The sequence below is a fragment of the Gouania willdenowi genome, chromosome 12 (assembly GCF_900634775.1).
Source record: "Gouania willdenowi chromosome 12, fGouWil2.1, whole genome shotgun sequence".
Taxonomy (NCBI): Eukaryota; Metazoa; Chordata; class Actinopteri; order Blenniiformes; family Gobiesocidae; genus Gouania; species Gouania willdenowi.
In genome coordinates this window covers 29,409,802-29,435,561 of record NC_041055.1, presented here as the reverse complement: position 1 = coordinate 29,435,561, position 25,760 = coordinate 29,409,802, and the positions used below count along the sequence as shown (strand labels likewise).

General features: G+C 35.6%; 1 protein-coding gene across 1 annotated transcript in view; it reads left to right on the top strand.

Annotated features, from left to right (window-relative positions):
- The first annotated feature begins 1,254 nt into the window (after positions 1-1,254).
- lamc3 (laminin, gamma 3) overlaps positions 1,255-25,760 on the top strand; it is a 182,497-nt gene continuing 157,991 nt past the window's right edge. The window contains exons 1-2 of the mRNA XM_028463174.1: positions 1,255-1,818; positions 17,453-17,757. Of these exons, the coding sequence (XP_028318975.1) occupies positions 1,437-1,818; positions 17,453-17,757 (687 nt within the window). The 5' untranslated portion in view covers positions 1,255-1,436. The remainder of the gene's footprint in view (positions 1,819-17,452; positions 17,758-25,760) is intronic.

Sequence of the window (25,760 nt, the reverse complement as noted above, 5' to 3'; positions counted from 1 at the left end):
GCTATAATGCCTATTTAACCTCTTTTTTTCCAAGCAAAATATCTTTGATTTCTTGATTTATGTGAATGGTTAGGGATTTTTTTTTTGCAGGTATTTTAGGCAAGGCAAGGCAAATTTATTTGTATAGCGCATTTCGTACTCAAGGCAAGTCAATGTGCTTTACATCATAAAACATTCAATTGTTTAAAATCTATAAGAACATTTAAAATCATCAGTAAAATCAATTAAAATCATCAGTAAAATCATCAACAAATACATTACATCAACAACATGACCAAAAATCTCTCTCTCAATCATACGCAGTAGAGAAAAAAAGTGCCTTTAACTTTGATTTAAAAATGTTCACATGTGATGCTGACTTCAGCTCTGCTGGAAGTTTGTTCCACTTCTTTGCAGCATAACAACTAAAAGCAGCATCACCATGTTTACTGAGAGCTCTGGGCTCCACTATCTGACCTGTGTCCATAGATCTGAGAGACCTGCTGGGTTCATACCTGACTAACATGTCACTGATGTATTCTGGACCAAACCCATTCACAGATTTATACACCAGCAGCAGCAGAACTTTAAAGTCTATTCTGAGGCTGACTGGGAGCCAGTGTAAAGACTTTAAAACTGGACTAATGTGTTCTGACCTCTTTGTTCTGGTTAAGACCTGAGCTGCAGCGTTCTGAACCAGCTGTAACTGTTTGATGCTCTTTTGGGGGATTCCTGTCAGAAGACCATTACAATAGTCCAGTCTGCTGGAGATAAAAGCATGGACCAGTTTGATGCTTTTATTTTAAACAATGTCCATTTTAAACAATTTTAAACAATGTCCTTGTAGTATGAAGACACTTCTATGTATCCTTCAACAGGACTTCACATCCCAACATGCAACGAGTAAAGATGTTAACAAATTAAGTGTTTAGGGTGAAGGTAAAAATCAACTGAACATTTTAACCTCTTTTTCCAAGCAAATGATCTTTGATTCCTTGATCAATGAGCCCTATACTACAGATGTATCTGAAAGTATTTTCATTTCCTGCAGGTTTGAAAAACAAACCCTTAAAAGATTCAGATTCAGACGCGTAATGATTGAAAATAGTTAGGCTAGGTTTTTACTTAAGTCCTTGTAGTGTTTATAGCTAGTGTTGCAGTGTACGTGCTGCCCAGAAGATGGAAGAGTTTTGTTGGTTGTTTGATCCTTTTGCCACCAACTCTGCCCCCACCCCTGTCCCTCCTCTTCCTCATGTTGCTTCTGAAGTCAGGAGGTCTTGCATAAACTTCATTCCACTGCACAGAGGGGAAACACATGTTGGAGAGCAAGCAGACAGAGAGAGAAAGAATAGAAAGAGTAAACCCAAAGGATTCCACACTGGGCCTTTTTTTCCACACCAGGATCTTCACATCTAAACACAAAGACTGCATGAGTGGTAATATTACTACGTCTAGACATGGATGCACTTTTTGACATGACCTTCCTCCTCTTCCCTCTTCTTCTCTCTCTGCACTTCCAACTCGTTGCATGGGCCGCGATGGACTCGTGCTATGACGATGAGGGTCAGCCAAGCCGCTGCATGCCCAAGTTTGAAAATATCGCTTTCAATAAAACTGTAGTGGCATCAAACGTGTGCGGTTCTCCAACTGAGGACTACTGCATGCAGACGGGGTCCACTCGCTCGTGCCACAAGTGTGACGCGTCAGATCCGGACTGGAGCCACAACGCCAGCTTTCTGACAGACTTCAACAGGAACGAAGAACCCACGTGGTGGCAGAGCCAGTCCATGTTCTACGGCATCCAGCACCCCAACTCTGTCAACCTCACCCTTCACCTAGGTAAGGTCCAGAGATTAGTACTCACGTTACTGTAATTGAGTTGCTTTTATGGGTACTTGTACTATTTTGGATATATTTCTAAATCAGTCATTTTACTTGTACTTAAGTACATTTTAAAAAAAGTAAAGTAATTTGTTACATTTCTACACCCATCCGGTAATGAGTAAATTCTAATTTTTTTGTTTTAAAATGATTAACTAACGTGAAGCTACAAAAAATGAAATGACCAGACAATCAAATTCATCACATCAAAGCCAAACAATCAGATTACACGTAATGCACGGCACCAAAACAACACTGAATGGAGGTTATTTTCCCAGTTTTAGAGTTTTTAAATGTAGTTATACTTAGACCCTTTATTTTATTAGTTATACATGCATGTATATGACATGTACATAATGTTAATATACTATTTAATATCTAGGACACACATTTCATCAATTATATTTAAATACAAAATATAGAGTGACAATTTTTTCATTTTTTTATATTCTCTATCACAATAAATGCCTTTTATTATTTTTAGTAAGTATTAATATATCATATAGATATTTACTATTGCTGCCCTATCAGTAAATGTATTGCTCTTCTTCATTATACTCATGATATATGACTTAAAAGAGTTTTAAACTGGTTCATGTTGCTTTGTTTAATTTTAGGCAGCTCCATAATTTAATCTCTGCTATTGTTATACTCATCCTTTTCAGTGTTGTTCTGGCATATTGAAATGTAGTTTTCCTTTTAAATTATATTCTCCTCTCTCTAAAAAATATTTCTGCAAATCTTTTGGAAGTAGTGCACCTTTGCTTTCTTTATATATTTTGACAGTTTTGAGTTTAATGACTTTTAAACCTGGTGTCTTTAAAAATAATCCATTTGTGTGTTCTCTCTGTGTCATTTTTTTTTGCATCATAAATAACGGTTGGATGTTAGCTCTGTACCTATTTCCCCAAACTTCTAGACAATAACTCAAATATGGTATAAAAATGTACAATGAAGTTTATACATCAGATGTTTACTGTATGCAAGCTAAAGGTGTCAATACAGTATTACCAACAATAAACGTGGGGGGTGAAATTAATGAGTAACTTTTACTTTGAGTACTATTTAATTCAGCTACTTTTTACTATTATTTTTACTTGAGTACAATTTAAACAAGTTCTGATCAACTACGGCCCGCGCCGAATAACACGAACCACGTTCCCAAGAATTCAGGGAAATGACTCGGTTCCATTGAGTAAAACAAATGATATTGTCTGAAGTAAAATTATAATCTACGATGAAATGCCTTTGAAACAATATATCACGCGACTATGTTCCGATAAATTTAGAAACAACCGGAAAAGGGGGTGGGTATGCGAGCCCTCGTCCTCGTCCCCCCCTTTTCAAAAATGTCACCTAGAGGCTCTTGACATCTGCTTATAGAATATCAATGTGAAACTACAGCCCAATTCAACAAGCATTAATGGAGGAGTAGTCATTTAAAAAAAACAAGGCCCCCGGGGGGCCCCTGGCGCCCCTGTAGCACATAATGGGCCTCATTCATGTATTGGCATTTGTCAATGATTTGGTACCACCAACTGTCTCAATATTTGACTCACAAATAAATGAGAAAACAACTAATGGAAATTAGCAAAAACAAAAAAAAAAGGGGGGGGGGGGCACTGGGCCCCTAATTGAATTGTCCGAATCGTAATCTACATTGAATTACCTTTAAAATGATATGTCACATGATTATGTTCCCATAAATTTGGAAATGGTCATCATATTCATTCATAGAATTTTCATACCAAACTACATTTCGATCTAACGAGAACTAACGGAGTAGTCATTTGAAAAATGGGGCACCTGGCCCCCCTGTGACACTTACAGGGTAATGGGCCCCATTTATATATTGGTATGTGCCAATGATTTGATACATCCAACCGACGTAATGTTTGACACGCAAATAAAAGGGGCCCCCGGGCTGCAAACCAAAAATCGGGTTCGATGCGTACACATCCATAGATTACAACTACCAAATTTCAGCCCGATCTGTTCACGAATAACAGAAGTAGCGATTTTAACGAGTGTACACAACGACAACAAGAACAACAAAAACAAAGTGAGTAGCGTTTTGATTCTGGTAGCTTGGCCTAAAAAGTCGCAATGCTTCTACTTGAGTAACATATCAGAACTCTTTACACCAACAATCACAATCCACTCTCAGCCTTTTTTATTCATCAAATCCAGACTTTTCTGCAACTTCAGTTCTACTTTGTTGTGAGACGGAAAGATCTGGGTCAGGCGTGTGTTTGTGCTCTGTTGTGGCCTCTCTCTCTCTCTCTCTCTTTCTCTCTCGTTGTATTGTTTATGATGCGATTCAAAGCATTCAGCATTTCTTGTGTGACGCACGTCCACCAAGAGCAGACAATCCCACCGTAGATTCAACAACTTTAACAACTCCAAAGAGGTTCAAGAATCCAGTCACACTACGTTTCATGGAAGTTTTTTCCCCCTGCTGGAATGACACAGCATCCGATATTAGCTTTCGTTTGTTGTGCTGAACAAGACGAGATGAGAGGGAAGTGTCTTATAAGATCCAGATGTGCACCACAGTGCATGGTTTGTGTTCCTCTCAGAACCCTTAATATCACAAGTCTTTGGACGAGATGGGGTTTACGGATCACAGGAGTTATTGGAGAAGTCACAAAGCCTTGTATGAGATTCTAGTGGGATTTATAGAGGATGAAGAGGGACAAGACATGTAAAGGCCACAACAACAACACAAAGTGAGTTATGATAACCTGCTTTACCGTTAATGTGCACTTGCTGCTATAATGCAGTAAATTCATTTCAAATGTAAACAAAAATATATTACTTTGTTCAATTACTAAATCATTACAGGGCATCGATTGTATAGTTACACATGCTAAAATGAATGTCAATTTTTTTACTTCATTTAGCAACAAATTTAAAAAAAAATTATCACATGTCAGCAATATTTGTGAAATATGTGATACTATTCTCGTAAAAATATGTCAATGTTAAATATTAAATCTAAATGCTAAATCTAAATGTCACATCTATATATAATTGTAAAATCTAAATCTAAATGTTAAATCCAAATATTAAATGTTAAATCTATAACTAAATGTTAAATCTAAATGTGAGTTTTTTATTTTATTTTGGTAGTTTTGGTGAATTTCCTTTTTAGCTAAATATTGAGTTTTGCCTGTGACATTTAGATTTGAATTTAACATTTAGATTTTATATCTACCGTTTACATTTAGATTTTATATTTAAAATTTAGATTTACCATTTAGATTTAGATTTAACATTGAAAGTAAAAAAAAAAAAAAATCACATTTCTTTTAATAAACATTGTTGCCTAATGTTGCAAAAGATTGCTGTTTATAGAATGCGCAACTTTACAATCGGCATCCCATAATTCATAAATGGAAATGGTCGCACTTTAGAGGCTCATAAAAACCCTTAATAAGCATTAATTAACCTTCGTTATAGATTCATATGTATTATGTTATTAACACTGACACTGTGATAATTTCATGTCAACAAGCTTCTTAATAAGGTCATTAAATGCTGAGTAACATTAATTAATATACAAGTGGTAGAAAGCTTAATAATGCAAATTTAGCAGTAATTCTATGCTAAGGACTAATATACTCACAAAATATGTATTTATTCATCAATATTAATGAGATGTTCATTGACATTAATAATGGATAGTAATGCCTTATAAAGGCTAATTATTCCTTTCAATATGCACTTAATATGCATCTACTGGATCTAAAGTGGGAATGGTGCTTAGGGTTAATAAATGCTGATGCATAATTACTGATTAAACAGCATTAATAAATATTTTTATGAAGCTTTAACATATATTTAACATATATTTATATTAATGTTAGTTAAGTCTAGTTTTATGGAATTGTGCCTTTCTTTAAGATATCGTTGATAGTCTAGAAAAGGGTTTCTACAGCTGAAGATTTAAGCCATAAATCAAACGAATAATTTAAGTTTTCCAAAGTGCACTAAAGTAACATTACCATTAGTAATTTTATGTGGGAAAAAAAACTTTCAAACAATTTTTCAAAAAATGAATAAACTTCCAAATTTATCGCCACCTATTGTTAGAAATGTGAATAAACAGGAGTCTATTTAATCTCATCTGTTAATATAGTTGTACTGACTAAAAAAAACAACATTTTATCATAGTTTTTTCAAAAATTGGTATTTCAGACATAACTAACAAAATTTAAAGGACTTTTTTTTTTTTTTTTAAATCCGTTCTAATAACACACATTCCACTTTAATCCAAGTTACATTCACCTTATTTTTATTTTTTTGTTAAAATTGACTGTAAAGGAAATATCACATTTTGGATGAAACTGAGTTTTAATTTCCGTGTAGCTTAGAGGAAAACCCTGAGTGTGACAGGTAGGAGTGTGTGATATAATGAGGACAGGCTGAGTCTTAGCAAAGCATTAGGATCAAATGCTTTTGGATTAAAAAGACAAACTTTTGCAGGAGGTAAACTTGAGAAACTTCCTGTAGGATTTACTTTGACTCAAGGAGATCAGCATGTTTACTGTCATAATAAGGCCTTAGTGTAGACACTTTTAGATTCTTTATTTCAATATGGCTGATATGTCTTCATGCACACAAAACAAAGGTTTCATATTTAACCCTAATTATCAGTAGTGGGTTTTGTTAATGTCAGTCTCAAACTTTAACTTTGGGAATAAAAGGGAGAGATTTTTGGGGCCCATTCATAAAATGATGGTCTATTGTTCTATGAATCTGTGATAACCACATTCATTTATTCATCTGCATAATATCCACTGTTATCCAAGAAGTTTAATATTTGTGCATTAGTATATAGTCACCATAAAGATTTAAATCCTTGGCTTAAAAGTGACTAAAAACGGTGAAAAAAGTGGTGAAATGGGATTTTAACAGTTGCATATGAGAGTGGACAGAAAAAACATGGTAAAAAGGTTCAAAGCAGTGTTTCCCAACCTTTATTAGATCGTGAACCCAATTCGATATCACAACCAAAGACTTTTTTTTTTTTACTAGAACTCGTTTTTGATCACGTTTTTTACAGCGTTACAAATTGCGCCATCTGACATATTTTCATACTGCATTTTATTTGAACTAGAATGTGTGTTGTGTTTTCATTTTAAAAATAATTCAGGCAATATTTGAATCAGTGTAACTATATATATATATTACATTTCCAGTGACCCCAAATTGTGTTACGACCACAAGGTTGAAAAAAACTGGTTCAAAGAGTCAATATTGGCTTAAAAGTGGCAGAAGTGGGGGGAGGGGTGTGGTCGGGGTAATGTAATTTAAAAAGTAGAACCATTTGTTTAAACTGGCAAATAATGGGCATAACAAATCATGTATGTGGTTAAATTGACAAAAGTAAACATGAAATTTGGTGAAAAGAGGACAAAAGTGACAATAATGGGTCGACATATGCAACATTAGGTGGAAAAGTGGTGGAAAGGGTTTATAAGTGCCAAAAATGTGCAGAAGAGGCATTGGAATTGGATGAAGTGGCAGACATTTGAGTAATGTGAAAAAAATGCATTAAAAGGAGCAAAAATATGGCAAGAAAAAGTGATGAAAATAAGTTAAAATATGGCAAGTTTGGTGTAGCTGCAAAAAAAAATGGTAAAAATAAGCAAAAATGGGTTCAAACTGTTAAAAAAATATTCTGTTTCTTGAAGGCATCTGGCGACCCCCTCCCACTGTGTCCTGACCCCAAGGTTGAGAACGCCTGATGTAAAGGACTTTTGTTTTGAAAGGCTCCAGTGCTCATTAAAACCGTTTTAGGTCAATTTTAAGTCTAGTGGCAAAGTTGTGTTTATCACCTCCAGTGTTGGACTTTGTACTTTTTCATTGTGGAGTTTCCATGTTCTCTTTGTGCTTTTGAAGGTTTTCTTTATTCAACATTCTTGTTTATTGTCCACAAAACCTTTACGCCACAAGTCTCCAACTACAGAATTTAATGTCCAGGCTGTATTCAACTGTTATGCATATTTTTTATGGTCTTTTAACCAAGGTTTTCTGGGTTTTAAATGTGTTTACAGTCAATTCAGCAGCTCCATCTCACCTAACATGGTTTTCAGCTGTAAATCATAACTGGAGAACAAACCAACAAGCCTGAGGGGCATAAAACCATAAAAACATCCCCACAGAGAAAGATCAATTTTGTTTGGCAGCCAATGAGAAGAGAGCAAAGATGACTAGTACAAACATATAGTTTTTGGGTTTATTTTTGTGTATTTATCATATTTGATTTAATTAGGTTTTATCTTTTTATAGTAATTTCCAACCTTGTTCCACTTTTTGTGTCGTATCTAATCCTAGCGTTCTACTTCTGGAAGAAAAATGCTTTTGACACACAGTTGTTGCCCTGTGCACACATTTGTTTTTCTGTTGTTTTTTTACAACGTTTCTCATTTGAGAAAGTGAGACCAGCTTGAGCCATTAACATCATTATCCCATTAGAGTGCAGAGCAAAACTGCTCAAGTAACAGACTGCATTTGTCACCCTAACTAAATTAAACTGTAGCGACTAATGTTACAAAGCAGTAATAAAAATCTTTCTATGCAATTACCTTTCCCTATTTCAGTTTAATTGCTGAGCCGAGCGCGCGTGTCACTAAAAAAAGGTCAACTACAAAACTGCACCATAGAATAATTATTCTGTGGTTTTCGTCATATTTCTAAATGAATTCATCACATTTTAGTTTAGATCAGTATTATGCTGCGTTCACACCGGATGCATCACGAAATGTTTCAAACTAGTTTCACACTAGTCCTCAACCGCCCCATGATGCATTGCGAGCAGAAAATAAAATCGTCCAAGGACCTTTTCAAAACAAAAGCATCTCTTTTTGTCCTCCATTAGTTCTCTTGTTTTGAAGTTAACTGGAAGTTTTGTCAAGAGCACAATGGCATTGGCAGGTCTCCAAAAAGTCGGAATGAAATGCGTTTTATGGATCAAATGAGCACATGTTGATATTCTACTTGGTCACTTTCTCACATAAAAAGTTTTGAGAACTTTCAAAGTAAAAGTGGAGAATCAACAGAGATATTTATCCTCAGTGTGATTCAGGTTTTTGTCGTCGTAGGTTCCTAATGCATCTTGGGAAAGTTGGAAGTATACTTCAGTGGGAACGCTCATCATCCTAATCACACAGTTTATGCTCATTGAGTTTGTAGTGCATAGTACGGCGTGTGCCATTTATGAACACAGCTTGCAAAATTTACTCCTAGCAACAATTAATGATATAAAGTTAAAGTCAAAGTGATTTTTGTTCAGAACTTTTATTTTGAAGTCACTGCACCACAATGTGTTTTTTTTCGTCTGGTTATATTTTGGTTTGCCACGGCAAAACTTCCTAAAAACATTTTCTTCAGACGCAGGGAGAGAGCGCTGCTGTCAAAAAAAAAAGCCATTTCTTCAAAGGAAGAGGAGACGAACACACTCCAAATGTCAAAATGTCAGAGCTCCGTCCACAGAATCCCATCAACACTTGCGTCATTTGTTCTGAAAGCAGGAAGTATCCGTTGGCCAATGCACAACATTGATTTCCAATGGCATGTAAAGGTCTGGCTATGTTCTTGTGCTTTTTGTTTTTTTTTTGGAGGAAGACAGCAAATCTGTTTGGTCTGCAAGGTTTGTTATTCTTGAGGCCAGTCCCAATATCTCTGAGTCTGTCTCGCCAAGACTGAATTGACCTTTGCTCATCTTGGATAACCTAAAAAAACAAGTACTTTTGCCCCCGAACAACTCTATTCAACAAGAAACTGTAATACTACATTTTATATCACAGAACATCTAAAGTTTGAACATGTGGTGTCCTTTTTTCTGTGCTTTCTGCGATGCATCTGTGCTGTGGTTGTGGGGCCGCCTCCCACTTTAATGTTTTCCTTTGCCTCTCCAAATAAAACAAGATCTTTGTGAAGAAAATGCATCCCAATGCTGGGACAATAAAAACGCAGCGGTAGGATGCAGAGACACACATTGCAGTCAGGTCAGAGTGGGTTTTGTCGGAGGGTGGGAAGAAAAGACGACGGTCGGGGCTTCTTCGAGGGGAGTAAACAAAACATGATGAGGAAGAAGAGGAAGAAGAAGGGCTGGAGGAAGAAAGGAAATGCTGAGTGGTTTGCTGGTGAGGAATTGGGGTCAGCTTTTTCCCACAACGGCACACACACAGACACACTGAAGTCTGCAGCTGGTTTTCATTAGGCAGCAGCCAAAGAAGTGCTCACATCTGGAACAAACAACCCTCTATTCAACTACAACAAGACACATATGTTGCATATAAATGCACATAATCCATTTACTCGCTGAATGCATTTATTTATTTATTCATCTGAATAATATCCACTCTTATCCAGGACATTTATTATAATTTGCTCCATAGTATATAGTCATCTTAAAGATGTAAATCCTTGTTTTAATCAGAAATAAAATGATGGTAATAGTGGTGAAATGGGATTTTAAAAACCACAAAAATTTGTTAAAATTGCAAATTAGAGTTACCAAAAACCAACAGAAAACGTGGTAAAAAGGGTTCCAAGAGTCAATAATGGCTTAAAAGTGGGGGTATGTGGAAATGTAATTTAATAAGTAGGAAAAATTAGTTCAAACTGGCAAATAATGGGCTTGACAAATCGTGAATGTGGATAAAATGGCAAAAATAAGCAAGAAATATGGTGAAAAGAGGTTAAAAGTGACAATAATGGGTCAACATATGTGACATTAGGTGGAAAAGTGGTAAAAAGGATTTATAAGTACCAAAAATGTCTAGAAAGTGGAAAGAATGTGCAGAAAAGGCATTGGAATTTGACAAAGAAGTGACAGAAATGGGAGTAATGTAGCAAACATGCATTAAAATTAGGACAAGAAAAAGTGATGAAAATAGGTTATAATAGGTTATAATATGGCGAGTTTGGTTTAGTGAAAATAACCAAAAATGGGCTCAAATTAAAAAAAACATTCTCAGTTTCTTGAAGGCATCTGGTGACCCCCTCACATTGTCTTGTAACCCCAAATTGGATCCTGACCCCAAGGTTGAGAAAGCCTGAATTTTGAATGACTCCAATGCTCATGAAAGCTGTTTTTAAGTTTAGTTTTTACAGAAATGTTCAGCATTGTGAAGAAGATGTTTAGAACTTCTGCCTGCCATAAAATGTTTAACTTTAGTGTTCGACCTTGTAGTTGCATATTTTGTGTATAAATGCACATGATGTATTTACTTGCTGAAGACAAGATTAATGTATGGAGGAAACGAGCAGTAAACAGGTTGTGTGGACTTTACTGAGAGTTTAGTCTGAGTCGATGAGAACAGCTGTGTGGGATTTACAGCGATGACTCAGTAAATGTCAGACGCTGCATTTGGAAAGCTTTAAGCTTATATTTTAGAGAAATGTGTGTATATATATATGTTTTATTTGCATACATTTTTAAGTCTCAAAAAGGCTTCAATTTGGGCTGTGATGTCAAACACCACAAGAGATCAAATGTTTAATCTACAAAATGAAATAAAAATAACTCAAAATAACCAGCTTTCATAAACTCATGGACTTAAAAACAACCAAGAGCATATTGGAAGTTATCTAGAGATCATTGATCCCGATCATGATACCATGACCATTCACTCTTAAGTATGGGACGGAATTTTTATCCTCATTTATAACAATATAGTAGTAGCAAGTGTGTGGGCACTAGAGCTGGGCGTTATGGACCAAAACTCACATTTCAATGTTTTTATCTCAAAATATACTTTATATAGTAAATAAAGTCAATAAATGAAGACAATTGTTGGATCAATTTTCTGATGAAAAACTATTTGTGACACTTTTAGCTTTTTCTCCTATAAGGGACAGCATTTGTGAGTTCTGTAAGTGGCTTGTTTTGGGGTAGGTGTGGGTCGGGACATCTGGAGAAGTATTTTGTATTTTAATACAAAATAAGCTATAGAACAAATAATTAAAATATATTTTTTTAATTTTATTTATTTATTTTTTTGAAAAATTGTGGTGGTATGCACAATCTGAATCCAATCCTGATAAAACTAAGTGGGATTATTGAGAAACCACATAATCAAGTCCAAAATCCATGTACCCTTCGTTCTTTTACTATTATGTTTTAAAACCAAATCAAAATAGAAAATTTATGGTGTGATTATTTTGTTTTACCGACTTAAAACCAAAACAGAAATATAGAAAAATCAAAAACCAGAAAAGCAGCGTTTTTTTGTTTAAAAACCAAATCTTGCTCTGTTTGTGTGATATTACAGGGAAATTAGAGCGAGAACTGAAGTTCGCTGCACCTCCTCACACAATACGACTGTTTAGGATTTATTTCAGCAGTTTTCTGTCGTGCTCCTGTTGTGGTTTACAGCTGATCACGTTTAATTGTTTTATGGTGTAGGCGATCCTAACAGTGTTACAATCCAAATAGTATCCAAATAAACAGGTGACTGACTATTGACTTTGAGGCTGGTGTGAGGAACAATAGATGTTAGAATGTTTAATTTGTACGTTATAATACTGCTCGCCACTAACAGCAGCCATAAACACACACGTAAGATGATCACAAGAAACGAGGAGCACCAGTAGATTCATTACACCACCTCTGGTTCCTTTATTCACATATGTGCATGTTTTATGTAACATCTTTTTTTTTTGGTTTTGATTTATTTATGTATTAATAACATTTCAATTCACCAGTCATGCGACTTGTGCGTTGCTGTTTTTTTGTCCGGGAGCCAAAGTCCGCCCAGTCAGCAGTTTATCTGGACACTATTTGGACCGTAACACTGTTCACAGATTCGGGCTTCCACCATCATAACCTCTAATAAAACATTATTAACACAGAAATGACGCCTCTGCCATCGGTGTGAGGAGGAAAACAAGAGACAAGATCATTTTATCAAATGCAGCAGAGTTAAAGTCCGTCTGTCGGTCCTCTCTGTGTGGTGAAATTAAAACATGAAGCTCTCGTCCTAGTTTCCTCGTAAATATCCAAATATCTCACAAACAGAATAATAATTCATTTTAAAACAGAAAAAAGCTGCTTGTTTGGTTTTTCTGTTGTGGTTTTTAGTCCCAAATAACTACACTGTTTATGTGTTGTTTGGTTTTAAAATAGAATAACCAAAGAACGAAGGTTACACGGATTCACCTTTCATAAAGACTGGTCAATTATGCACTGAGATATGATTTTTTTTTTTTTTTTTTTCGCCAATGATGAGAGATTATTGGCTTTTTGTAAATGATCTAGAATCAGTATTTTGATCTGAATCCCATCTAAAATTCTATGAAATCTTTCATGGCATAAGTAGTAAAAATCTTTGAAAACACTTGACGTAACAAACCAATGAATTGTGGTGGAGATATTTCATATTCAAACTCAATATTTTAAGCTGACACACCATGATCAACCCCCGAAGCCTTAATAATCCACACGACATCTACAATGAGTCCCATGTCCTGAATGTATCATCTCAAAATGACCATAGCGTCGCCACCATGGAGGTTGGTGTCACACATTTGGCCTGTTTTGGTCTGTTTTTATTGAAACAGATTGAGCTCCTCTGCTGTGCTCACACACACTAATAGCGCTCACTGCTGTGCCCACAAGAATTCAAGTTGCTCCTGAGAGCGAACCAAACACAAGTCATTGACCATTAACCATAAGCACGTACAAATATGCTTCGCTATTCGTCTCTATAGGGGTTGTCATGAAAAAACAATCTTTATCTTTGGTCTCAGGGCTAAACACAGCTCATGCATAGAGTAAATGGAAGCTCAAAAAAAAAAAGAAAAACACATAATTTCTGCAGAGACGAGACAAAGATGTCCGGTTTGTACTTGGCAAAGGGAAGCCACACATTTCTAATGAGTCCTAATATCTAATGATGTGGAAAAACTGCCCAAGAGTGCGATAGAGAAAACTGTTAAGGGAAATTTTACATGTTATGTCCCACGCTGGTCCTTTCAATTAGTTCAGTTAGTCTTTCTTTGCCTGATTAATATTTGTTCAAGCTGCACAAAAACGTGGCAGATCTTTTTTTTTTTTTTTTTTATTTATACACTGATCACTATCGTATGCATACTTAGATTTTAATGATACAGTAAAGGTTGAGAAATGAGGAAATGGCAGAATTAATTCCTAAAATAGTATTGATTGGTGTTGCTTTAGATTAAAACGATTAAAAGCTGTTCAACAAAGGCAACAACCTGGCGAAAAGAAAAATCAATAACTCTCCTAATGAATTAGAAACTCTTCTGTGCTTTGGACAATTGTGTGGTTTGTTTTTTTTTTAATCTCAGATTGATACAAAAAGACTGTTCTCACAAAAACTAACCCTTGCTGCACATTTTAATATATTTATTTTATAGTCTTAATATTGAATAAAAACTTTTGGGGAAGTTGGTTTTAAAGTAAATTTTTTAAACAAGCGTTATTTTAAAAGATATCACACAATAATGTTCATTTTTATTGTGATAAACTAATCACGTCTGTGGTCTATCAATCAATACCAGGTGATATATTGATAAAAATCTGTCACACAATAAAGTATGAACTAGTTTGTATTGTAATTTTTAGTATGATTGTTTTTTTTATAATATACATTACTTCAACAGGAAATTATTTCCACCATTTTAAATTTCATGAAAAATAGCAGACAATAACTTGTGAAAATATTAATTGTTTCCACTAAAAAATATTCAAAATTATTAATAATATAATACATGAAACTATTTCACTGTATTTTCATTTGTGGTGTTGTTTTATATATTTTAAGGTGTCTCCCTTTTATTGTGATGCACTTGGGTAAGCCACTGGTCTGTTTTATACAATAAATTTTATGACAATAAACAACCTTTTTATTCAAAATAAGGTTTTTTTTTTTTATTTACTCACCAGCAGCAGAAATGTTTGATTTAATGTTTATTTATTTTTTAACATGTAAAACCAACAAAAATGACATATACGTAGAATAAAAGGAATGTCACAAAACAAGTCAAAAAAACAAAGTAAGAAGATTTCAAGAAAACATTTACATTTTACAGGTTCAACAAATGTTCTTCTGAATGTAACTATGCAGGATTTTTATGCTTTCACGAGATTTTTCACGAATCAGGAAAGAGTTGTGTGCTTATACATGACTAGAGGCTCAGGATATTAGATAGGTGACACGTTTTTGGGAAAGAAAAACCAAAAAAATACAGTTTGAAAAATTATGGAAGCCCAAAAGAGTCATAATTAAATAAATAAAAAGATTTTTAAATAAATACCATTTTGATAAATAACAGACAAATATATAATGTGGCCATTAAATTGTTAAATAAGGTAATATTAATATGAAATACATTTTATTATTCTTAAATATCTATTTCCACAATGGTCTTTTTTATTTAATAAAATGTAACAATTTAACAAATTATTTATCAAAATGGGATTTATTTCAAAATGTTGTTTTTATTTATTTAATTATGACTCTTTTGGGCTTCCTTAAAAAATAACCATGCTTTTATTAGACCAACTTTGAGAATCAGTTTTATTGCTAATTAGTTTTTAGACAATACAAGAAATTGTAATTGGTGGATGGGGCGAAAAAACTAAATCAACCAGAAACTGTATAATAATAATAATAATAATAATAATAATAATAATAATAATAATAATAATAGACAAGACTATTTTTACATATTGAAAGTGCAAAAAGAACACAAAAACAGAGACTGCCAATTAATGCCAGACTAAAATTAAACCGACTCCTTTTTCTGTAAAAGAAAGGCTTCAATTAAATCCACTTGACACAGTTGAGTCACATTCAGTTAATACTTAAATAAAAAGTCACCATTCATTAGCCTGTGTAGGTAATTGCACATTTTCCTTCTCACTAATGGATGTGGATTTACAAGGGAAACAATCTATGAAGGCTTCTTTATGTCTTCTTCTTCTTCTTCACAAAGAAGGAAAGAATGCACCACTAAGCTCTACTGACTCGTTAGAAATATCATTCAATCAATGCGTTTAATTCTGCCGCATACACCACCTCTCATGACACTCATTAGTGCTTTGTTTGATCAATGGTTCCACTATTGATTAGATTAACTCGCTTTCCTGTCACACCTCAAAAGTTGCATTGGACTCTGTTTGTTCAACAACACCATCGATTACGTCCTATTGGTGTTTTTTTCAAGGAAAAAAAAGAATGGAATGATTTGGTTTTTTTTTTTCTGTGGCTTATTTTGTTTGGAGAAAAAAAAACTAATTAGAAATCAAGGTTTTCCTATTCTACAGAAATTCAATTTGTTTGAATGAGGTTAAAGTTATTGTTTTACTCCTTTCATTTACACAATTATGCAAATATCAGAGATTTGTCTCTCTATAACTCATATGTCCAACTCAAGGCCTGCGGGTCAGATAAGGCCCTTTGGAGCATCTTATTCGGCCCGGAGGAGAAAGCAAAAATGACAAAACATGAAACACAATTGGAGTAATTTTTAATGTTAAACTGTTGAAAAAAACCCTCAAAATTCTTGCAAAATCTTTTAATATTCCTCAGTTTGCTTGGATATTGAGTTTTTTACATATTGTGTATTTTATGTTTATGTACAAGTGCCAACTAGGGAACGATCATGTTGAAATCACTGTTTATTTATTTTTTATTTTTTTTTTCCATTGGACTATGTTTCACATCTGTGGTTTATTTTGTTTTCAATAAAAAAAATATTAGAAATCAAGCTTTTCCTATTCTACAGAAATTAAATTTGTTTGAACGATTGTTAAGAGTGTTTTACTCCTTTCATTCACACAATTATGCAAATATCATAGAGATTTGTCTCTCTAACTCAGTCCGGAGTAGAAAGCAAAAAATGACAGAAAGCATAAATAAAACTCAACCCCCCCCCCCCCCCCCCCCCCCCCCCCCCCCAGTGGCTATATTGGGTGATTGGAGACATTTTCAATGTTGAAAAAACAAACAAATATTTTTAAATCTTTTAATATTTCTAAAATTATTACATAACATTTTCCTGAATTAAGTAGAAATTGGTCACAAAATAAGGAAATTTAAAGTGAAAATCATGTTGGGACTGATATCTGTCACTTATTGCTTTAATATTGTTTGTTTCTTACATATTGTGTAATTTACGTCAACGTACAAGTGCAAAATAGGGAACAATAATGTTGAAATCACTCATTTTAACGGATATAATCTGTGGCCCTCTTGAGGTAAAACTGCTCCGTAATCGGCCCTCGAACTAAAATGTTTGCAGGGTTCACAGTTTTTCCAGTGCTTATATCACATGATTGCGGTCATTTTTAAATGTTGAAAATCCTCAAAATTTCCTCAAATAATGACAACATTTCCCTTAATTAAATAGAAATTGGTGAAAAAAATGAAGACCATGTTGGGACTGATATCTGTCCTTTATTGCTTGAATATTGTCTGTTTCTTACATATTTTGTATTTTATGTGAACGTACAAGTGCAAACTAATGATGAAATCACTCATTTTCCCCACATAATATCTGTATTATTTCATTATTTCTTTGCAATCTAAGCATGTCATTTTTTTCCGTACAGGGAAAGCTTTCGAGATCACCTATATACGATTGAAATTCTACACCAGTCGGCCCGAGAGCTTCGCCGTGTACAAGCGCACGGAGCAGGACGGGCCCTGGCTGCCCTACCAGTACTACAGCGCCTCCTGTGGGAAAACCTACGGGAAGGATGCCAAACGTTACTTACACCCCGGTGACGATGAAAAGAGCGCGTTGTGCACGGATGAGTTCAGCGATATCTCTCCACTCACTGGAGGAAATGTGGCTTTCTCAACCCTGGAAGGTCGTCCAAGCGCATACAACTTTGACCAGAGCCTGATGTTGCAGGTGGGAGTGGCTTTTCAGCTACATTTTAATTTGGAACATTTATGCATTCGTTTGACATGAAACGATAAAACAAAACAAAAAATTATATTTTACAAGAAATGCTCAAAAACTAAATAAAAAAACAAAGAAAAAGATTCCTTCTAAACTAAAAGATTTTTGTGTTGATACGTTGAATTTCGAATCCATCAACACACACGTCGCAATACATTTGAGACACTGTTAATACAAAATGTATAAGTCATGCCTATTGTGCTACTGCAATATTAATCTGGAAAACACAAAGGCCTTTAGAAGACCGGAAATGTATAATTTTTTAAATAGTTACCCACGTGTGCATGGACCAAAATCCCTGAAAATAGCATCAAGGTCTAAATGTTTTAGGGACCTGACTGAACTGTGCAGGTTTTCAAAACAATTAAATGCATATTTACAACTTATTTTTGGTACGTGCACTTTACAACTTTGACACACAGTTACCAATACAACGAGATGTTCTTATTTTGACTCATTCACAAGGATCCTGTAGCGTCTATGTATTACTATCTGTAAACTTTACAAAGGATACCTTTATTTTTGTAAGTGAGGTTTAGGGTACAATACATTGTGTCAAAACACGAAGAAAATTAAAAGGCCATTCTTTATTTTAAGAATTAAAATGCTGTTTTAAAGGCGAACCATGGCGTTCAATTATTAACATATTTTGCTCAGGTTGCCAGATTAGGTGGTTTTCCCACCATTTGGGCAGATTTGGCAAGAAACATTTTGGAAGCTCGTAAAAATAAAGATCTGTTCATTTTACGTAGAAACAAACCCTAAATTGGTCCGTTAACAGGAATTCTTGCAGATTTGTAATTCCACTTGTTTATGGATATGAAATTACACTCAACTAACTCATCTTAGAACAGTGTTTTTTTACCAGATGGTGAAGGCAGTTCTGTTGACGTTAATTTATGTAGTGATTACATGATTTGAGTAAAAGCTGATGTTTCCGTATGCGTACGAGTTTGAAAAGACAATATGCTTGATTTGTTTCACATGTTAATGCCAGATCTTGCATTAGTTTGGTACTTAGAAGTCTGTTTGTCAGTGGCCATAATCAAAAAGATTGATTATTCTGGCTCTGCTAGCCTGTTAGAAGATAGCAGGCCTGCATATTTTTAGATTCATTCTTCTTTCAAAGCTCGATACCAACATAAAGCAAGTACAACACATTGGATTTCAACATCAAAGCAAAACTGTATTTTCTTGCATGCACTGTGCAGGCTAATGCTATAGCTAGCTACTCGCTACACATGATCTCAAATGCAGACTTTTTGCATGAGAAAGTATTGCAATGTCTTTAAAGCTGCAGTATGTAAATTCTGTGAGACTGGTATGTTAACAACACTCACTCTCCATCTTAAGGTGCATTCACATCAACGGATCCTAAAGCAGTTAAAACGCTCCAGGATTCGTTTGCTCTGATAGTCCGCTTCGTTTAGGCAGTGTGAACGTGCAAACGAGGTCTAGAGCAGATCAAACAGGCTAATTCTAGAGCAATTTGAAGCATCGTGAACACAACTGCTCTCGGAAGTATCGGCGATGACGTATAGCGTGCGGCATTGTGGGCGGTCAGGAAGAAAGGGCGATGGCATAAAACAGGGTTTTAAAACCAGCAAAAGCCTGGCAACTTGTTGCTGCTCTATTGTTGAATGTTGAGGAAGAACAAACGGCGAAAGAAGAAGTTTCTTAGCACTCTTAAGCACTCGCTTTGACCCATAGATTAGAGCCTCTTCTGCAGGTTTCTGTTTTTCTGCCTCATGAAGTATCTACTCCAGTAACGCCAGTCAACTGCACCAGAGGCTGTTTGGAGCAAATCAGACGTTGCGTTTTGAACGTAAACCGAGGCAAATTCTCGGTGATAGAATGATCAGCTGTCCTCCACCCATTCGGGCCGAGTCTGGGACTAAATTGGTGTCAATACACCCTTAGACTCTCGCTTCACTACATCGGTTTTCTTTTTTTTTTGGCTTGGCTTGTTGTCGTTTCTAAACCGCGATAGGGACTTTTCCTCTGGAACATCCACCATTGTACCTTCAACCTATCCAAGGATGTGAACACGCTTGGGCTTTTGTCGAGCAACCAACAGTAATGAGCAAAACGGCTGATTTGTAAAAAGATCTGTGAGTGTCTGATAAAGAGCGATTTCTAAAGCTTGAATACAGAGCCAAGAGAAATTAGAATATGCTGAAAGATGTTTATGGATTTCTGACCAAATGATGGAAAAATTAACTTGCATACATACTGCAGCTGGTATTGAAAAGGTACACTTAATATTTAATATTTATCCCTGTAAAATGGTATTTGGAAGAATGCACGTTTCTCCCCTGATGTCCTTCTTCCAATGTGCACAAGCACATTTAGCTAACAATGGTGGATTAGTCTAACTCAGTGTGAAATTCTCACACAGTACTTGATATTTCTCGTGTCCTGACAGGGCACTTTACATTAAATGCGTGGGTGAGTTGAAAAACCTCTTGGTTTGAACACAAAATGATGCAGAACCCAAGGCCTTTCACCCCCCCCTCTTTTCGAGGTGAGAAAGGCAAAAGAAAACTCGAGCGTACTAAAACAAATAAAGTTAAAGCAAGGTTAGGACTTCATTCAAACACTGCAAACTCGTTCTATACACAGTGTGCTTCTATACTCAGTTTAGTACGGATAATTGGGAATGAATAAAAATAATTGTTTCAACTGTCAAAGTCTCTGAAAATATGAAACCTGGGAATTATTCCAATATCTTTGGAAGAAAACTGGGTGACACTTTACCTGAAGTTTTATACATAAAGGCTGACATTATGCTGTCATTATGACATGACAGCTGTCCTTAGCATGAATAAGGTGTCACGAAGGCTGTCATTAAGCGTCGTTCGTTAAGATCTTATGTGCTCGGAAAAAGGACAAGAAGAAAATACATCTGTAGCAGCTGTAAACCTGTAAAAATTTCAACTAATGAAAAAAGACGGTTAGTTTTTTATTGACCACTCACGTTTCCCCGTCTCCCTACTAGTTCTCGACCCCTTGCGTGCACTAGCTCACACTCAAAGTGCGTCACCGGTGACAGAGTTAAACCGCTGAATGAGACGACGTAGTTTCTACACAATACAAGTGATGAGCTGAGTGAGGGGCGTGGCTTTAGAGGGAGCACAGAGGGGAGGGGGCGGGTAAAAGCGGAACACTCGGAAGATGCTACTTTCAATAACCTGCTAGTTTTCAAAAATTACCGACCCTGCCTTTAACCCTTCGTTAACCTAACCCCTAACAGTAATGACAGAAACACACAAAACAAAAAATTACAATATTGCAGGGATACACAGTAAAAAACACACAAAACTACAACAAAAATTTACAAAACAACAGTATTACACAAAATGACTTCAAATGACTCAAAGCGACAACAAAAACACACAAAATAACTCAAAAAAATTTACAGAATTACAAAAAATGCAAACTAAAGTACAAAAAAAAAAACAAAAAACAATAACTGTACTCCACAAGCCCTCAGTACTAACAAGCGAGCAAAATGACAACATAAATACACAACATGACTCCAAAAAAAACATACATTTTACAGGACAAATAAACAAAAGGACAACACAAATGCACACAATGCAATCATAAGAATCAAGACAACAAACGTACACAGAATGACAGAAAAAAACACAAAATTACTCTTTGTTTCCTGTGTTAACGCTCAGATTGGTCATTATTCTAAATGCTGACATGAATGTGGATAATGTGGCCCTTCGATCAGACAAACACATTTGTGTGGCCCCTGCTGTGATATAAGTCACCCAAACCCCACTAGATCCCTCATAGCTCAAAAATGCCAACATAGCGCCAAAGGTGTCATAATTTAGCGAACGACACTTAACGACAGCCTTCCTGACACCATAATCATGCTAATGACAAATAATAACGGCGTAATGTTATCCTTATGTATAAAGTAAAGTGAAACTGTTTGCATAACACTTGCATCCTAAACTGTTGTGTTTGGGCAACTTTGGAGACCATTGGCCATAGTTAAATTAACTTAATCAAGTATTTTGAATATATTTCTCTGAAGTTAGGACAACAAACACTGTCTTGTGAATCTCTATTCCTCTGTAGTTATAATCAAGGTCTTTGTTTTTTTAAGAGTTTCATGAACTATCATTTCATACCTCCCAACTTCTACTGAACCTTTATTCCTTCCTCCATCACTCTGCAGGTTTCTATTTTCATCCATCGCCGCCACAATAACAACAATAACACTTCTCCCAGCGAGACGGGCAATTTCAATGAATGCTCTGCTCATTTCTCTCCATGGTCAGCTCAGACTCTTAACCTCCTCGTTTATGCATTTATAAACTTCCATCGAAAAATAGAAGTTCTTCCGTCCGACCTTCCTTCTGAATATTAGTGTGAAAATACATGTGGCAATCCTAGACCACCGACTCTGTGAGAAGGGGCTGTCCTCCTCCACATCATTAAAAAGGAGTAGTGGTGAGGATATGTGGATGACATGAAGTGTAACCTTGCGTAACCATAACTTTCTCCACTGACTGCCAATCCCCCGAGAAAGACGGGAAGAATGTTTACTGCTCGATCTGTTAGTTTAAACCGTTGACAACAGATGCTAGGGTAACAGATCCACTTAGCTCAATTTAGCCGTAGCACAATACAATAACCAGACTGTACAAAAGATTCATAAACATGAAAGATGATTCATTCTATCTTGAAGCACTCTTGATATACTCTGCTGTCGCAAAGAAATTCTGAAAATATATAAATAAATCCTGTCAGTGCAGTTACATTCCTTTTAGTCCTTATAAATTCATTTCATGAATTAAAATAAAAAGAAATGGAATTGAGAAGATTTGTTTTCTATGGCCTTTTTAATATGTTTGAGTTAAATAGATTTCTACAATTTCGACATCATCTTGTAGCAAACACAATCCTCTTGACATTGTGGAGTGATTAGAAAATTATTTTCAGAGTATCATTTGAAAGCAAAAAACTGTCGCTTTTTTTTTTTTTGCTATTATACGAAGGGTCGAGAGGTACCGAAGCTTATCCGAGCTCACTGAGGACAGAAGAGAAGTGTGCGCACAGTGCGGAAACACAACATATCCTACATATTGTCCTGGGGATGTATTAGATTTCTTCTTGTCATCTGTACCTGCTTAGCCTGTAGAGGCTCATGAGGATACATTATCCTAGCTGGCATTGGGCGTACGGTAGAGTAAACCTCCCTGCATAGGGTACCAGTCTGAAAAGGAATTAAAATAATATCTCAGTGTTACAAAGGTTTCACATGTTCAATTGGAAAACAGGCTTGGTCATTTTTTTTGCAAGTGATGAGAAACTCTTGAAGAGGACTGGAAAGACCAAAATTACATACATTTTTTCAAACGTCTTAATTCAAAATAATAATACATAAATGTTAAACTGGTCTTTAAGACAGACATAGGCAACTGGTGGCCCGGGGGCTACATGAGGCCCATCTTCTAATTTTATGTGGCCCCCAAAGGTAAATGTACAAAATGACAGAAAAATACACAAAACAAAAGCAAGAATATTTGAAAAAAAAAAAACAACTTACAAGATTGCAGAAAAATACAAGAGAAAAACATGAAGTTCTCAAAAAAAAAAAAAAAAAAAACCAAACTTGGCCCTCTGAATGAGGCTAAAGGAATGTATATCACTGTTTTATGCACTGATTTTTTCTTAATACTGCCCCTTTAATAGGTGTCAAAGTGTTGAACGATAAAATAAATAATTACCGTTATTTACGATGCTCGTAAGAGTCTGAATACGTAAACCCAGCCTAACCCCATTACACTCGCGCATGTTCCTGTGCCAGATGCCGTCTCATCATCAAACCAGCCATCTCATCGCTCCCGCTCTCTGAATGTCTTCTCTACCTCCCACTGAGCAGTAAAGCAGCAGCTTTCCTCCAGAGTGATCCCATTTTAAAGTGGAAACGGTGGAGGGCAGACAGCAGTGATGAAGTCATACAGTAAGCTGTGCTGAGCAGACGGAGAAGGATATTTCCTCCTCATCTCTGCTCGCCCAGATTTCTTTGCATCTGTAGGCGAGTGAAAATAGAAATGAAATGGCACTATTGGATTAGCTTTTGAGTTGTTATGGGTTTGGCACATTGTGTGGCAGGATTCTGTCAGCAAGGCGACAACCAGTCGCTTCAAGGCACAATCATCGGGGACAACTGGATTTTTAAACGCAGAAATTCTGCTGGGCTTCAACAAGAACATAATGAATGAAATGAGAAATATATCAGGGTTTAACAATAGCCTCTTAACCCACGGCTAAAAACGACTTCTGGATGTTTCTGCAAGCTTTAAAGTACTTCCTCTCCAACCCATTGTGTTCTGCTTCATTCCTCCTTTTCCTATTTGCTCAGCATAATAATAAACCTCACCTTCTGTGATCCTTTTCCTTTTCTGCGTCAGACTAATTTGAAGTCGTAGCTACAGCCTGCTGCTTTTCTGCTGAGGAGGTATAAATCGCTCTGTTTCTAAGTCAACACATCCTAATCCGTGTAATTCTTTACTTTTTGAATGATTGCAGACATTATCTTTGTAGGTTAAAGGGTTAACACTAAGCTCAGGAAGGTTTTTATTTATTTTTTGTATTTGGGGATGTTTTTTCCCAGTGGTCCAAAGATTGTGTGAAGTCATGATTTAAGATTTCATGAACAATGAGTCATAGACAGGAAATTCGGTCAATATAAAGTCTGAGAAAAACTTCACCTTGTATCTTTACTATATTGTTTATTCTAATTCCAATGAGGCCTGGGCAATATATCGAGATTCAAGATATATCAAAATTTCTATTTTAGCGATACAGCAGTGTTTCCCAAACTTCATTGCCCCATGTACCCCTTAACCTTTAATTCTTATTGCAAGTACCCTTTAACTCATGTTATACATTATTTATTGGCCGTGGCTATTGATAGGGAAATGTATGAATAGAATGCCAGTCTATTCATACGCAGCGCCCCTCATTGGCCAGTTTAGGTGACATGATAGGTGCACCACATGACTTAAAGTTCAGTCGGTTTTATTTCAGCTCATATTTATTTTTAACTACCCCGCAAACCCTTTTATTTTAGCCCTAACCCAAGAAATACCCCAAAATGTTTATTTTTAAAGGTGGAATTTGCCATGTTAGACATGTTAAAATTAAAAAAAAATATATGACAAAAGCGGGATTTGAACCGACGGTAGCAGAAGGAAGAATCCTTGAATCAGGCGCCTTAAGACCACTCAGCCATCCTGGCACGGTGAAAAACACACAGGCACATTCTGCTTATGTAAAGGTCTGGAAAACGTACACAGTCCCTGGGGCTACCGATACGTTTCCGTAATAAAATAAGAAATAAATAAGGAAGTTTCTATTGATACGTTTCCGTATCAGTAGAAACTTCCTTATCTATTTGTGTCTGCAGGCTCGTCTAAACTCTTTCCTGTGTCTCGTCCAACTTTAACCATGAACTTATGGCGTTTTAATTAATTTATTACTGATCTTTTGCTTGTTTAGAATTTGAACTTCACCTTTTAGTGTATTTTAAATATTACTGATTGATTAAAAAAGTCAGTATGCATGTAAAAAAAAAAAAATCTAATGTTGAAAAATAAACTGACAAATGTTAGGGGTACACATACCCCAGTTTGGGAACCACTGCAGTATAGAACAGCACAATACCGCCTATAATAATGTATTTTTTTTTTTTATTTTATAGATTATTTTGTAATAAAATACTTGTATTAAGATGGACTTCCGAGTGTGTGTCATCCCAGATCTTCCCGACACACTACACTCTGCAGAACTCACTCACACGTGCTGTCCCTTACAGGAGAAAAAGCCAAAAGTGGCACATATTGTGCAGCTGTTTGGTAATAAATGTGCCTGTGTGGCAAATACAACCCAGAATTATCTTCCTAGTAAAATTCTATTGAGTT